Raw genomic sequence first — 14969 nt, 5'->3', positions numbered from 1 at the left:
AACCTGACACCCCCGACAACAGATCTTGTGTATCACAGTTTGATGTCGCTTATGTGTTTTCAAACAGTAGGTTTCCCATAAAAACACATTAGTACGTGACTCTCATTGGCTGGATTTTACCTACCGCTTTACTGGAAATTTAACTTGAGTGTATGTTACCAATTATTAAATGTTCAGAACAGCTAAGTGTGTTAAAAGAACAGGAGTACTTAAGTGTGTTAAGATATTCAACTGGGGATTAGCACCTCTCATCAAGATAGTGATGGGAAATCTTCTTGGTAAAATATCGCGTCAGGGTCCTTTATCGGGATTTTTCTGTGGGGGTGTTTTACTTTTTGTTCTTGTGTGTTCTTACATATACATTCACCCACGAAAGCTTATGCTCCAATACATCTGTTAGTCTTTAAGGTGCCACGGGACTCTTTGTTGCTTTTTACATATAACTTGGTAATGGAGATGAGATGCGTTGGCATTAGAACAAACTCTGTCTCTAGTTCATCATTCTGACTATAAACTCGCTCGGGAAGGGCTCGGGAGGTTGACAAAGCCAGGTTGCAATCTCTGAATCTGATTAGCAGCCTTGCCCGGCTCTGGATCCGGGTTGACAGCAGGTACCTCTCATGCGGGACTAGAGTGGAAAGTTTTCTACCCGCTTGGCCTTTCATAGTAAGAAGTCGGTCGCTGTTGCTTTCCGCTCCCGTTGGGAAATCTCATTCAAGGATTTTTGTCAATGGGAGAGCGCCCTGCTCAACTCCTCCGACCCAGCTCCGGCTGACGTCACTAACGAGGCGATAAATATCTGTTGATATAATTGGATGTGAGATTCTGTGTTGTGATAGCAAAACTCTGCCCATTGCTGCTCCGAAAGGGCCCCCATGATTTATTCAGCAGTGGATCGGGGCACGCAATCGAGCTGTCAAGAAAGCGTCAGCTTATTAGGCAAGTGCTGCGTGATTCCAGAAGAGGGTCTATGCTATAAAAATCACGTACCCGGGCTCTGATTAGGAGAAAATCTGATCACAAGTTGGGGAAGAGACGGCGCGGACAGAGTGACAGCGGGACCTCGGCAAGCCCCCACTCCGGACAGACTCCACCTGCCCTACGAACCGGCAGCGGCATCTCTAAGGTAGGCAGCGATCACCGGCGTGAGCCGCAACCGAGCAAACTTCTGCCTGCCCGGGTGCAGCTGTGCTGCTCGGACTGACAAACCCGTGGCTGGGGGGCGAATGGCTTCAGATACTTCCAACGAGCCTGGCTAACCAGCTCCGTGGGGGTCCCGCGGGAGGGAGCAATGACCTCGGGGCCGCGGGGCCAGGTGTAATATTGCCTGGGAAGCAGCCAAGCCGCTGTACGTCTTTAAACGGGACACTTGCTCCCTGCCCAGCACCAGCTGGCTGTCGTCCCTCGGTTGCTGGCCGTGGTACAGCGCCGGGGCTTTCTCCTCTGTAGCCAGAGCCTGGGCCCGTCGGGGGCTTGCTCCTTTCAGCGCCTCTGAGACGCCGGGGCAGCGCTGTAAACCAGCCGGAGAAGGAAACATCTCCCCCGCGCCTGGGGCAGGGCCAGAGACTGGGGGGCGCCGGGGGCGGCTGATCCATTCAGCACCTCGGACAGCGGCTCGAGCAGCTCCCTCCCTGGGGTCGGCCGGCAGCCAGCCGCACCGCCCGGGCTGCGAGCGCCCCTGTCCCGACCGTCTAACTCCAACGCGGCAGGTTTTCTCTCCCCGCCCCGCGCCTTCCCCTCCCTCCTCTCCCCGCTTCTGTCCCCAGTTGCAGATCCGGGCGTTGATCATGAAGCTCCAGCTGTTGGTCTCCACAGGGATCCTGCTGGTTGCTCTCCTGCCCTACCATGAATGCAGAGCCCTCGGCAAGAGCCCCCCCGCCGCCGCCGGCGCTCCCCTGCCGCCCGATTTCCTCCAGCCGCCGCCGAGCCTGCCCGTGCTGCTCCGCATGGGAGAAGAGTATTTCCTGCGGCTGGGCAACCTCAACAAGAGCCCCGCCGCCTCCTTCTTCGCCTCCAGCAGCAGCAGCCGCCTACCGCCCGGCGCCCCCGCCACCAACTTTTTCCGAGCAGCGGTGCAACAGCTGCAGCAGCTCCCCGAGCGCTCGCTAGAGAGTGCGGCGGGCCCCGGGGAGGGGGAAGCCGAGAGCCTGCCCCGAGAGGCGATGGAGAGGGAGAAGCGATCCGAGGAGCCCCCGATCTCCCTGGATCTGACTTTCCACCTCCTCCGAGAAGTCTTGGAAATGGCCAGAGCCGAACAGTTAGCGCAGCAGGCTCACAGCAACAGGAAACTGATGGAGATCATCGGGAAATGAAGCGGCCTCGCCTTGCCAAAGAGATTCTGCAGTTAGCACAAAATGATACAGTATTATATACCATAGTGCTGCTCTGATGTCATCTCTTTATTTTTCTATAGCTTTAAACATAGAGGGTGTACGCTGAACAGAGCCCATGTCCCTTGGTTAGCATGCACAGCAGTGTATTCCCGTGCAGTGACGAGAAAAGTGTCATTTGTAACTTTCCCACCTTTATTTTTCCATTTCAAAGTTGTTCTAGTGACATCGCTACTTAGGAGGGGGACAGCGGAAGAAAGGTTTCAAAGAAGCCGTTGGACAAGAGAGATACTTTTCTTGTGGGAAAAGGTGTGTGTTTGTGTGTGTGTGGGGGGGATCTCTGTAAACTACTGCGACTCAACTTTTTTCTGTACCATTTACGTAATAAAACATCTTTTCAGCGCTCGGTCAATTTTGTTGTGTAAGAGAATGTTTAATATTTATATTTTTAATAAAAGCTGCAAAGTAACTGTGGTTTTATAGACTTTCTTGCCTTAGGGTCTTCTAGATTCAGCAGAGGTTTCCTTTCTGTATATATAAAAAGCTTTTCCTGAGCTATTTGTTTGGGGTTTTTTTACAGACACCCACCCGTAACAGCGCTGAAATGAAACGGAGGATTGGTCAATAACTGCACGCGGATAGCTCAAGAAGAGAGAGGTGTAAGATGAGTGTATGTAAATTATAGGACACAGCTAAGGGTATGTCCTGAGGATACAGCTAAGGGTATGGGTCTGTACAAGGACTTCAGTGCAGTTCAAGGGTCTCTGGGATAGTTATGCTTTCTCCCGGTTACATTCTTTAACACCCCATGCGCTACATGTACAGAAAACGCATCCTTCAGGGTACTTAGCAGCATTTTCACTCTCCGTTCCCAAATTCAATTGCTGAACTTAGCTCTGTTAAAAGAAAATGACTCCAATCTAAAACCTGTCGTTCAAACAGCCAGTCTATCCCCCTCCCCATTTTTATTGTCTCCCATTTAAACACAATGAGCGCGGCTGTGCTGGGTTTACAGGAATGCAATTTAAAACAAACCAAGGAGCTGGAAGATTTTTGCACCTGACAACTATTTTACATGAAGTTTTGCGGGGATTAAGCCACGCGCTTGGCAATGCCACTGGTGATTGCTTTGTAAAGTTGAATGCTTAATGTTGAAAAAAAACATTCTGTTCACGAGAAGGAACGTTTCTACAAAACGCTTTAAACAGACATAAATGTACTCGCCTCCTTCACGCTAACCTCGCCATACAGTCTATCGAGAGGCCAGATTTGAGCGAGCTGCTGTGTGTCCAGCAACGCAACCATCCCCTGCATGAGTAAACACTTCTGACGCAGGGTATAATGCCACAACAGCCACTAGGGAAGACTGGACGCCTTTTTGAACTGTCTAAACACACCCAATCCTGCACTAACTCACTCACACCAGTGGGAGTTTGGGGGCGTGGGGAACGGAGAACTGGGCTCCCAGTATTAGCACAACAGGTCCTGTGTTAACTTCTAAGCAGATGTTCCAATCTCTTGGGTGGAGCACGCACTTTTATGAGTCTCTAATTAGGGATTACACCTCACACTCTGTAACGTGCCCCGAAGGGTCTATAGTGTGACTGGCCGAATGGGAATTTAACCCCAAAGAATTAAATTGCTCTAAAGGGAGGGTTCAGTCTCTGGAGTATATTCTCCTCCTTGGACCCTACACTGCCATCCTTGTAGGTAAGAACTTCCCATTGACTACAGCTGGAGTTTTGTGAATGGAGAGACGGCAGGATCTGGTGGGCCTGTAATTAACATTAATTAAGTGAGCGTTGAGTTCGGGGATGCATCTGTGTGCAGACTGCGCTCTAGCAGAGAAATGCACTTTATGGTGTCATGAAACTGATTTTTAAAATGTTTGGTTTAAGGCAATCACTCAAGTGCTATTGATTTTGTTAAACACTTTAAATTCTCATATTCGCATGAGTACGTGAAACGGACAGTTCCTTACTGAATTCATACAGCTGCCATATTTATGAAATCAGCTTTCTCCTATTATCTTATGAATCATCAGGAAAAAAAGAGATCAAAGAAGGATTTTGTGAAACCAATGAAGACAAATCTGAGTCCTGGTTGCAAATATTCATTAGGAATTTCTAGTAAAAAAACAAGAACAAAAGCTTGTGGAAAAAACACAACTGGATGTGGTGATGAATTTTACTGCTGTTCAGTGAAGATATAACTCTTAACAAATGCTTTGTTATTTCAAAGCTCTTTACAAACATTAACTAATTGATCCTCAAATCCATCCTTCATAGTCCCATTTTACAGGAAGAAAAACAGAAACAACATAGATAGTAAGTGGCTTTCCAAAGGCTACATTGCAAACTGTTGTCAGAATTGGGCTTTTGTATTCATGAATTACTTGGCTCCCACCTTAGACTATATTGCCTTCTAGCATGTATTAATCAACCATTTCATGCTATTGACTACGGTACCATGAAAAAAAAAAGCATGTCTTCATGGTCAGTCATGGTACTATAAGAAGAGCTATGTATTCAGGGCCTGATCCAAAACCCATTGAAGTCAGTGGAAAGATTCCCCTTGGCCTTTGGATCCCTCTCTCAGACCCTAACCCTGTAAGATATTGATCACTCTCAAAGACTACTGAACTGTTTCAGAGAAGATGACAGTCAGCACCCATTAGGAAATACAGTATTCAATTCTGTAATCATTTTTCTAACTGTCCTTAGAGTGTTAGGGTGAAATCCTGACCCCATGGAAGTCAGTGGGAAAACTCCCAGGATTTCACCTTCAGAATCAAATGCAATGTCAATCTGCTCACCATTTTAAAAGGCATGTCAGTTTATGTAATCAGTTTCATTAGTTAAATATCTGTAGTACACTTCTCTCTGCACTGTGGTAGCCTTTTCCATGGGTTTATAATCTCTTAAATGCAATCTTTAGCAGATACTTGCAATAAACTCATCACAGTTCAGCTCAGAATGGTCTTTTGTGGTTTCAAAGGCCTTGCCCTTTTACTATCAAATTGCTCAGTATGATAAAAGTGAGTGTTGATTTCATGTATTAAAGGAAGTTGAGACGCTATAGGTATAACAGATATGGATATAGACAGACACAAGCTGACATACTCATCCAGAACCCTCTCCTTGCCTTTTGAGGAAGTACAGATAATAAACCACATACCGATCCATACCCCACATAATTTGGGAAGGGTTCCAATCCAGTGCTTCCTATAGCTATATCTTTATTGTCTACAGCTATATAAAATGTAACACCAAATAACATTTCTGAATGGTTCGAGTGTTATTCATTGTGACCTATGAACCTCAGCTGGAAAATACAAATCTAAGGGTGAAATGCTCCTCTTGCCATCCCCATTTATGCTCAGGTTTTACACATCAGCATGCAGTAGCACCACTTGTGCTGGAGTAATGCAGCACAGTGGTTGTGTTGAGTGGAGTTTTAGACTTACCTTTGAATTTTGTAGCTTTCGTCAAGGATTTGCCACAAGCGTTATCAATAAGTTGAAAAGATGGAGTTACTCCAACTGGAGTAATTAAGAGTAGTGAGGGGGTTTTCATATTTTCATTGACAAATGATGCCATTAGTCATATTTCAACTAACAGTGTTGGGTAAGCACTTACAAAAATACAACAGGACACCCAGGCTGGCTACAGACAATCATAGTGCTCACTAATTTTGCAACTGTAATTATAGCATGAAGCTTCTGTTCAACATTCTCCTTTCTGAAACAGGTTTTACTTGAACACACAGTCAAACTTAATATAGTATTTCATCAAGACATCTATTAGTCCAGTTTTCCCACTCCCTTTATTCAGCTATTTCCAAACATCACTCTAATCTAAAAGTATCAGATACAGTATAATGGAATTCAAATAAGGCCCTTGGAATTAAACCTGATCAAGATGTCTCTTATATGAACTATTTCTTGTTGGTTCCAGCCAGGTCACTTGCTGCCTCATAGCTCCTCTCAGGTAAGCACATCCAAAGCCAGCCGGAATGATCGTCATCATTCATTCAATGAGTTTAACCAGGAGAAAGAGAAGACATGACGAGCCGGCTCATCAGGTCTTTCACTGCTCACTGGAACGTCTTCCACTTGTCCTTGAGGGGATGGTTCAGACCCAGTCTGTATGAGAAGGAAATGTTTACAAGGAGAAGAAGAAAAGCTCATCTTTTAAAGCTGGGATTATGTTTGCAATACAGTTCTGTAATACTGGCTTCTTTCTATCAATAAAGTTTGACAGGAAGTAGAAAGAAGGAACATGAAAAGCCTTTGGGGGCAGGGGCCATGAATGAAATCCTGGCCTACTGAAGCCAATGGGAGTTTTGCCTTTGACTTCAATAGGGCCAGGATTTCACCCCATGTGTTTGCATAGCTCAAAAGGCCTCCAATTCTTACATGAAATCAAGTATATTTCCCACAGTAGGATACTACACAATGTGAGTAAGGGTATTTTACTGTGGGAAATATACGTACTTGATTTCATTGGGACTGTTTGCAAGTAAGGTATTATTTAAAATGAGTAAGGATGGTAGAATCGTGTCCTTTAACACTAAATATGTCTCAACCATTTATAACAGTTGCATAATGTAAAGTTATCAAAATCATGGTGCAAACATATGTACAGGTATTGACAACATATCACAGATACTCATGAGGAACTACAGCATAGGATGGATGATTATTTGGCATTTTCCAAGCAATTTTTGTAAGTATGTAATGTTAAAATCCATACTGGAATTAGTGAGAAATGATGGTCTGTTATGTGTAAGTTGGCTAATGGGCTTCATTCCAGTTACTGTCTAGTTGGACAATGTCATACCACTATAGAACAAGTCCTAAAGTCTCCTGAACATGAACACAAGTAGTTTCCTGTTTCTTTTCCTATATCTAATTGAAGTTTTCAGTTTATTTTTAAGGGCCTAGATCCTTAATTAGTATTCATTGACATAGCCCCAGTGGTTTCAATAGGGGTAATTTACACCAGCTAAGAATCTGTCCCTAAAACTTGAAAGACAGATTAATCTAGCCTCTTAATTTGGACAAGATTATCAAAATGATGCATCTCTGTTGCAGGTTCAAAATGTGGTGTGCAAATTTGGTCATATTATTTAAATTTAAATTTTCAATGGCTAATGCTTTCCAGTGAGTAAACCTATTGTGCACTTGAATGAGAGTGCAAAAATTAGTGGAAGACCTGGAGGAATAATTACCTATTTAAGCACCAGAGTTCCTTTTCAGCAAGGTTGTAGAGAAAATTTGTCTCCTAAACTTAGTAAACAGGTTTGTCTGCCGCATTGTTGTGGCCATGTTGATCCCAGGATATGAGACAGACAACGTAGATGAGGCAATATCTTTTATTGGATCAACTTCTAGAAACTTCACAATATGAAGGAGAAGGAAGCCAGACTAAACATTACTTCCTGAGCAAATGCAAGAACCCAACTTATATTTAGCTCAGACACTCTGGTTACTTCCACAGACTTGAAGAGCTCTGTGAAGCTTGAAAGATTGTACCTTCTACCAACAGAAATTGGTCCAATAAAATATATTACCTAACCCTCCTAGTCTCTCTCAAATTTGCACATTTTAAAGAATTAGACACACAACAGCCAGATCCTCAGCTGAAGTTCTGGCCCACAGGCCTGAAGAATAATGTGTATAAAATCTTTTGGCCAAAACTTCTTATGTGGGTTCCTAAAGTTAGATGACAACAGTAAATAAGTGGCCTGATTTTTATAAGTGTTGAGCACCGAGCACTTCCCTTTGCTTGACTTCAATTGGTGTGGTAAGTGCTCAGCACTTCTGAAAATAAAGCCATTTGTTTGGGTTTGTTATGTAGATTGAGATGCCTAAATTTAGGGAATCCACATTTGAAAAGTTTGCCTTTTACTTTCAAATGTGCAACTGAAATGCCTAGAACAGCTAAAAATAATTATCATTATGCATGCACGTTTTTGTGCACCCAAGTCCCCAGTAGGGCACTTAATATACAACCTTAGTGCACATAGTTTTAAATGTCTGGCAAATGATTAATAAAAACACCCACCTCACCTCTGATTTCTTCTCTAAAGCTGCCTTATTATTCTATCATTTATCTTACTGTACAGAATCAGCCCGATGGATCACTTCCACTTGATGTTCCAACAGCTATTTCATTTTGGTTTTCAGACTATGGGCTTGATCCAGCAAAGCACTTAGGCCTAGATCCACAAAGGTACGTAGGCTCCTAACTTTCACTGACACAATGAAGGTTAGGATCCTAACTAACTTTGTGGATCAGGACCTTAAGCACATACTTAACTTTAAATCAACAGGACACCTCACAAGCTTAAATTTAAGCATACGCATAAGTGCTTTGGTGGATTGGGTCCTAAAAGAATAATTACTCGGTCTTCTCTACATTAGGAGATACACATTAATTAACACATGGTAGACCTTCCCTGCTGACACAAGTTTAAACCCAATAATCTTTTGTCTATATGTCACAGGGTGGCTGGCCCCAGTAAATGAAGTAGGTCCAGTTCCCCTGTGCCAGAGCTGGTGCTCCCATTTAGCCAATTATGAGAGTGAGGCAGCACCTGGGGGCTATAAAAGGTCAGGGAGAGACCTACCGAGGGAGAGTCCTGGTGAGCGTTGGTCAGGAGACTGGAGGAGTCTTGGGGAAAGTTGCAGAAAGATCTTTGCAGGCCCTTTCTGGGAAGAGGAAGGAATGAACTAGGAGACTGTATGTCTGGGACCAGGGAAAAGGCTGAAGGCAGAAGAGCAGTGAGAATGGTTTGCTGGCTGTTATCCCCAAGCCAGAGAACCAGGGATGGAGACAGCTGACGGCAGGGGAGCAGCAGAGGAATTTACCAACTGACATCTCAGGGCCAGAGAGCTTAGCCCAGAGTGAAAGGGTCAGGGAGAATGAAGGAAGGTGCACTGGCAAGGATATTCCCAGCAGAGAGGCTGTGGGGGGTTCCCATTGGGAAAAGCCTGGTTACATTCCAGTTGGAAGGGCTGTCCTGGTACAAGGACAGGGCTGGGTTATACTGGATAGCTAGGGCATGGTGAGGGACACCAGAGCTGTGCTGGAGAGCCAGGCAGTGGTGTAGTGCTAAACTGCAGCATCTCTGTCCCCAGGCTGCAGGGAATGGGGCACAGTGGTGTAGTGGAGCTGGAACGCTGTTCCAGTGTCTTTTAGCTCCATCACACTACTGGAGCCAGGGCCTGGAGAGGGACACTGGGGCTGGATGTTACCTATAGTGTTTGGATTATGCTGGGGGCAGTCTGGACTATTCTTGTGGGACTTTTGTTCTGATTTATGTGCATGGGATTCTGTAATAAATGAGCCCCGCAAGGGCTATATTTATACTTGGGAACACTCTGCGGACTATTTCTGGGGACTCTGAAGGAGGGGAATTGAGGCAGGCCTGCTTGTTATACTGCAGTCTGCCACAAGAGAGCACTCCAGGCGGGGGGCAGCCCTATGGCACTACATCGAGTACTAAATCAGATCTAACATTGTGCAGGCTAATACATGTTATAACATGATGGTATTTCCCAGTTTAGGCACAAACTTCAAGACTCCTACAACCCCTCTTTGGTTTCGGATGTATTAAGTGTTTACTCCATGCATTTCGCCAGGCTCAACAGAACTCCAGGCTACTAGCTCTCTGCTTGGTGAAAACCTCAGAGAGTACGTCTACACTGCGATAGAAGACCCCCAGCACAGCTGCAGCTGCCCTGGGTCAACTGACTCAGGTTCGTGGGGCTGATGCTGTGGGGCTTTACAAGTGCAGTGTAAACATTTGGGCTCGGGCTGGAGCCCTGGCTCTAGCACCCTCCCCCTTCATGAACATCTGCACTGCAATTTTATAGCCCTGCAGCCCGAGTCCTCTGAGCCCGAGTCAGCTGATCTGGGCCAGCTATGAGTCTTTTCAAGAATCATTAATAGACACCACAATTAGCTGTGGGTGGAGTAGAGACATACTGAGAATGCAGCTCTGCACAGACTTGTAAACTTGCGTTTTCGGACCTGGAATGTTTTAAGATCTGACACTCACTGAGTCATACAATCATTTAGACCTATTATCATCAGATTGGTAAAAAGGGAAATTCTTAAATTCTACTTCAACTCCCAGAGAAAGTTGTTGCTTGTATAACTCAACTCACTTCCCTTTGACTACATCTATACTTATCTCCGGGTCCGGCGGTAAGCAATCGATCGTCTGGGATCAATTTATCGCATCTTGTCTAGACGCGATAAATCAATCCCGGAAGTGCTCGCCGTCGATGCCGGTACTCCTGCTCCGCGAGAGGAGTATGCGGAGTCGATGGGGGAGCCTGCCTGCCGCGTGTGGACCCGCGGTAAGTTCGAACTAAGATACTTCGACTTCAGCTACGTGAATAACGTAGCTGAAGTTGCGTATCTTAGTTCGAAGTGGGGGGTTAGTATGGACCAGCCCTTTGTAACAGCAGCCTGACTGTGCACTGCAAAACTATACTGTATCATTAGGATATTTCAGGACAAACTTTTCTGCTCCAGTATTCATTGAAAAAGAGCTTTTAAAAATAGAGTGGTAGGGAGAGACTTTCAAAGGCAGAAAGGGGAGTCTGGCACACAACTGAAAGTCAATGGAAGTTGGGCAACTAACTTCCCCTTGTGCCTTTGAAACACTCCCCCGTAACGGAGTGTACTGCTACTCAGAAAAAGGGCAGATTTCTCCAGGTTGTAGCAGTCTATATCGTATGCCTTTCAAATGGTGTCTAAAGTCGATTCAACACTTTATAATGTCTTCCTGTTGATATTAAGTAATGAACCTTTATCTGAAATTTATCTCCTAGACTAGGGCTCTTTCTGGGGGCAGGGATTGTGTATTTATACAGTACAAAGCATAATGGGGTCCCATGCCTTGATTGGGGCCTCTACTAAAAATAATAATGAATAACTAAAACATTCACTTCAGATCATATTAATCACATTAAAGCAATTTTGGAGACGTGCTAAACACTTAGGGTATGATTCAGACTTTCCTCACTGACTTCAGGAGGCACTGGATTGTGCCCTCAGTAAACACCAGGAATTCCTATTGGGTCAAATCATGATCAGAGCTGAGCACCTGGTCTTAATTCAGGTTTTACTCAAGCAAAATTATAGCGGAAGTCAACAGGCCATATCCTGAGAAGTGCTGACCAGCTGCAACTCCTACTGAATTCAGCAGCTGCTCTGGTGCACACAGTTTGCCTGAGTAAGGATTGAGTAAAATTAAGACCCTCAGGGTTTATTTAATCTGATGAGTTGCAGGTACTCAGCACCTCTCAGGATTCGGTTCATTGAGCACTAGACATAAGCATCAGTTAAATCTTTACAAGGTTCACATTAATACAGGAAAATTGACTTTGCTAGTCCTGTCTTTGTCCTGCAGTTGTTTGATTTATATTGGGGGGAGGGGAGTGGAAAGTGGATAGACTGCTAGTGCATATTAGTTACCTGGAATATTTCAAAGTTTTACATTCCGCTTTCTGCTTACAGCCACCAACCAGTCTCCATAGCGTCCACACACAAAAACTTCAGTATATCATAAACAAGCTTTACTGGAATTAAGAACTTTGTCTTACTTACCATTTTTTACAAAGTCAGTAAATAACTATCTTTTTTGGTAGCTGTGCATATTTTTGATGTTATCTCATTGTGTAAAATCCTACTTTCTTCTACAGATCTTTGCTGTACTATTACATGGGTACTGGATTGTGTAAGGTTACATCAGGCTATTTGCAGAATGATGTAACATAATGAAAAGTGAGGGGTGAAATAGCTTCATCTCCCTAAGGCTATAAAAACACATCAGATACAGAGTAGAATTTGTTATTGTGCATTTCCTATAGGGTGACCAGATAGCAAGTGTGAAAAATCGGGATGGGGTGGGGGGTAATAGGCGCCTATATAAGACAAAGCCCCAAATATCAGGACTGCCCCTATAAAATCAGGACATCTGGTCACCCTAATTTCCTATCTCTACATCTCTGCTCTTTTATATAATACCTAACACTCAGTAAAAAGCTTTCCTTAGAATGCTACCTATGACATCAGGGCTTCTGTGTGACAGCCAGTTTAGTAATCTGCAGTCTCCCTGCTGCTTTATGCAGGCCGCTACTCGACAATTTCATGTCCCTCCAAAGACTATATTCATGGCCCAAGAGCAAAAAAACCAAAAAGGCCTATACATGAATAAAGCAGAAATCAGTACGTTTTCTTTACACTGAGTGAAACTCTTCCTGTGCAGAAGGCAGCTCAAGGTCTCTGTGCCTCTTACATTCATTTAAGACGTCAAAATAGTCCCAGCTATGCCCTGTTTTGAGGGATTTAAGTGGTGCATAGGCCTGGAGCTAGACCTCTGCATAAGAGTGAAGTTCACCCATATTGGTTATGTGGCTACATAGGAAAATACAGTTACTGACATTTTAGAATATGACTGAAATCATGACATGTTTTTTTCAGTTTTTAATCACATTAGCCCTTACTCAGCCAATCAGAGGGAGTTTGCTTGAGTAAGGATCAAGTAAAAAAATCTCAGTATTTGACCTTTTTTTTTTTTTATTGCTGCTGCTAGTAAGGTAAAATCTCCAAAATAACCCATTTCCCACAGTAACTCCATTAACTGAGGGGTATGTCTGCAAAGAAAAACTGAATCTCAGAGCCCAAATCTATTGACTCAGGCTCACAGGGCTCGGGGTTCAGGGCTAAAAATAGCAGCGTAGACATTCCTGCTCAGGCAGGGGCCCGGGCTATGAAACCTGGCAAGGGTGGAGAGTCTCGGAGCATTTGCTCCTGCCCAAGCGGGAATGTCTACACTGCTATTTTTAGCCTTGCAGCCTGAGTCCAGTGTGGCTGAGTCAATTGACCCAGGTTCTGAGACACAGTGCTGTTGGTTTTCTTTGCAGTGAGGATACAGCCTATGGCTCTTAAATTGATCTTGGGCCAAATTCCCCTCTCAGTTTCATTGACTCAATGGAGGTTGCTCTTGATTTACCCTGATACAGCAGAAGAAAAATTTGGGCCAAAAGTTCTAAATCTGACCTTAGAAAGCTGTTTATTTCTTAAGTCAGTGTGCCACTTTCTGCTCTGAGTTACACTTGAGCAACCCCACTGACTGCAGGGTGTCTTCTGCTGGCTTCTTTTGATTGGAGGTTGGGGGGGGGGGGAGGATTGCAAGGATGTATGTTTGGGGAAAAAGTGGAAAATGAGCAGTAACAATGCATGCATCCTGCCTCTAAGGGCTTGTCTAGACTAGGAAATTGAGTGGTGTGTTAATTAACTAGTTTTAACTAACATTTTAAAACACCACTAGCACCCAGTGTTGACAAAAATGGTCATGCTTAAAAACATGTTAATTGGTCACATACCTATCCCATAATCTGTAGGCTCTAGTTGGTGCTTCAACTGTCAGGTTCTACACCCCTGACACTAACCATATTCAGGTAGTGAAAATAAAGGGAATGCAAGAGGTTATTTTTAAATAGTTTAAACTTTAGTTAAAGAATGTTTGTTTATGCAACATAGCTGCTTCAGCAGAATACCTGGCAGCTGTCACCCTTATCACCATACTGCTTCAAGATGAGAGATTGCTTTTAAATGTTTCCTTTAAAAAAAAAATCAGGGTGAACCAACAGAATATTATCTGAAAAAAAAAAACTGTTCAGCTATATACGAAGCAGACAGCATATGCATAGGCAGACTCCATCAATTATAATACTAGCTGTGTCATTCTTTGAATGGTGGCCAGTAGTGTACTTTAAAAGTCCATTGGGACTAAATGTTTTATTTAAATGGATTTTCATTACTTACAATTAGTGCTGTGTGGCAAACGGATAATGCAATGTCACTTACTCAGGACCTTAACAATACCAAATTTAGTTCTGAGCAAAAACAGTTCAGATTTGCTTATTTTTGCGTAGGCTGCATACATTCCCTGCAGAATATTAAGTAAACCACAGGTCTGGGAGTCTGAACAAATGTTGAAGCCAGTTCTGGGGAAGAGTATCTTAAATAAAAGCTTCCTTGTGTTGGTATTGTCTGAAAGGTCTTTTGGGACAAACAAAACCCTTCATTCACTTCATTCCTAATCGATCTCAATGCCTCGGCCAAAATCTAACAAAAGCACACCCTTTTAACTTTCCATCCAGCTTCTTTATGTATACCAAAGACGTTTACTCTCTCTACTGAGAGCAATTAGCTTTCAGTCTGGATCAAAGCCTAGTCTTGCTGTCAGAGAAAACAGAAAGGAAAAAATTATAAGGAAAAGTGGGTCACAACTCCAACTTATAAGTTACAGGGCCCTACTCAGTGGGAGAAAGTGAAGGAAGCAGTTTTACAAAAATGCAGGTGTTCAAGCTGACGGGTCTTTTCTGGATTTACCCATCCATCATTCTTTGATACTCCCATAGTAAATCTCTGGAGGCTTTTCTAGTTAATCAGCTATCCCTGATCATTTCTGGTCCTGCTCCTTTTCCAATTGCACCAGAGACTAGTCCAATAAAAAAAAAAAAATCCTCTAACCCCCACCCCCCGCCAGCAATGAATGAGTACTGATTGCCAATGTGAGAAATCTAGTACTCACACTACTGCCTGCCCCCAA

At 43.9% G+C, this 14969-nt stretch overlaps 2 protein-coding genes across 12 annotated transcripts in view; one reads left to right on the top strand and one right to left on the bottom strand.

The window, feature by feature from the left end:
- Positions 1-1715: 1715 nt before the first annotated feature.
- CRH (corticotropin releasing hormone) lies at positions 1716-2799 on the top strand. The gene has a single exon (XM_034763020.1). It carries the CDS (start codon positions 1788-1790, stop codon positions 2310-2312), a length of 525 nt encoding a protein of 174 aa, XP_034618911.1. The 5' UTR covers positions 1716-1787; the 3' UTR covers positions 2313-2799.
- Positions 2199-14969, bottom strand: part of TRIM55 (tripartite motif containing 55) — a 60156-nt gene continuing 47385 nt past the window's right edge. For 7 of the 11 annotated variants that reach the window (XM_034763017.1, XM_034763011.1, XM_034763014.1 and 4 more), the window contains one exon: positions 4507-6474. In XM_034763017.1, the coding sequence (XP_034618908.1) occupies positions 6355-6474 (120 nt within the window). In that variant the 3' untranslated portion in view covers positions 4507-6354. Of the gene's footprint in view, positions 2339-4506; positions 9046-14969 lie in introns of those variants that run through there. The other 4 variants (XM_034763010.1, XM_034763019.1, XR_004644749.1 and 1 more) reach the window with 3 other exon arrangements.

The sequence above is a fragment of the Trachemys scripta genome, chromosome 2 (assembly GCF_013100865.1).
Source record: "Trachemys scripta elegans isolate TJP31775 chromosome 2, CAS_Tse_1.0, whole genome shotgun sequence".
Lineage (NCBI taxonomy): Eukaryota > Metazoa > Chordata > Testudines > Emydidae > Trachemys > Trachemys scripta.
This window is presented reverse-complemented; position numbering and strand designations above follow the sequence as displayed.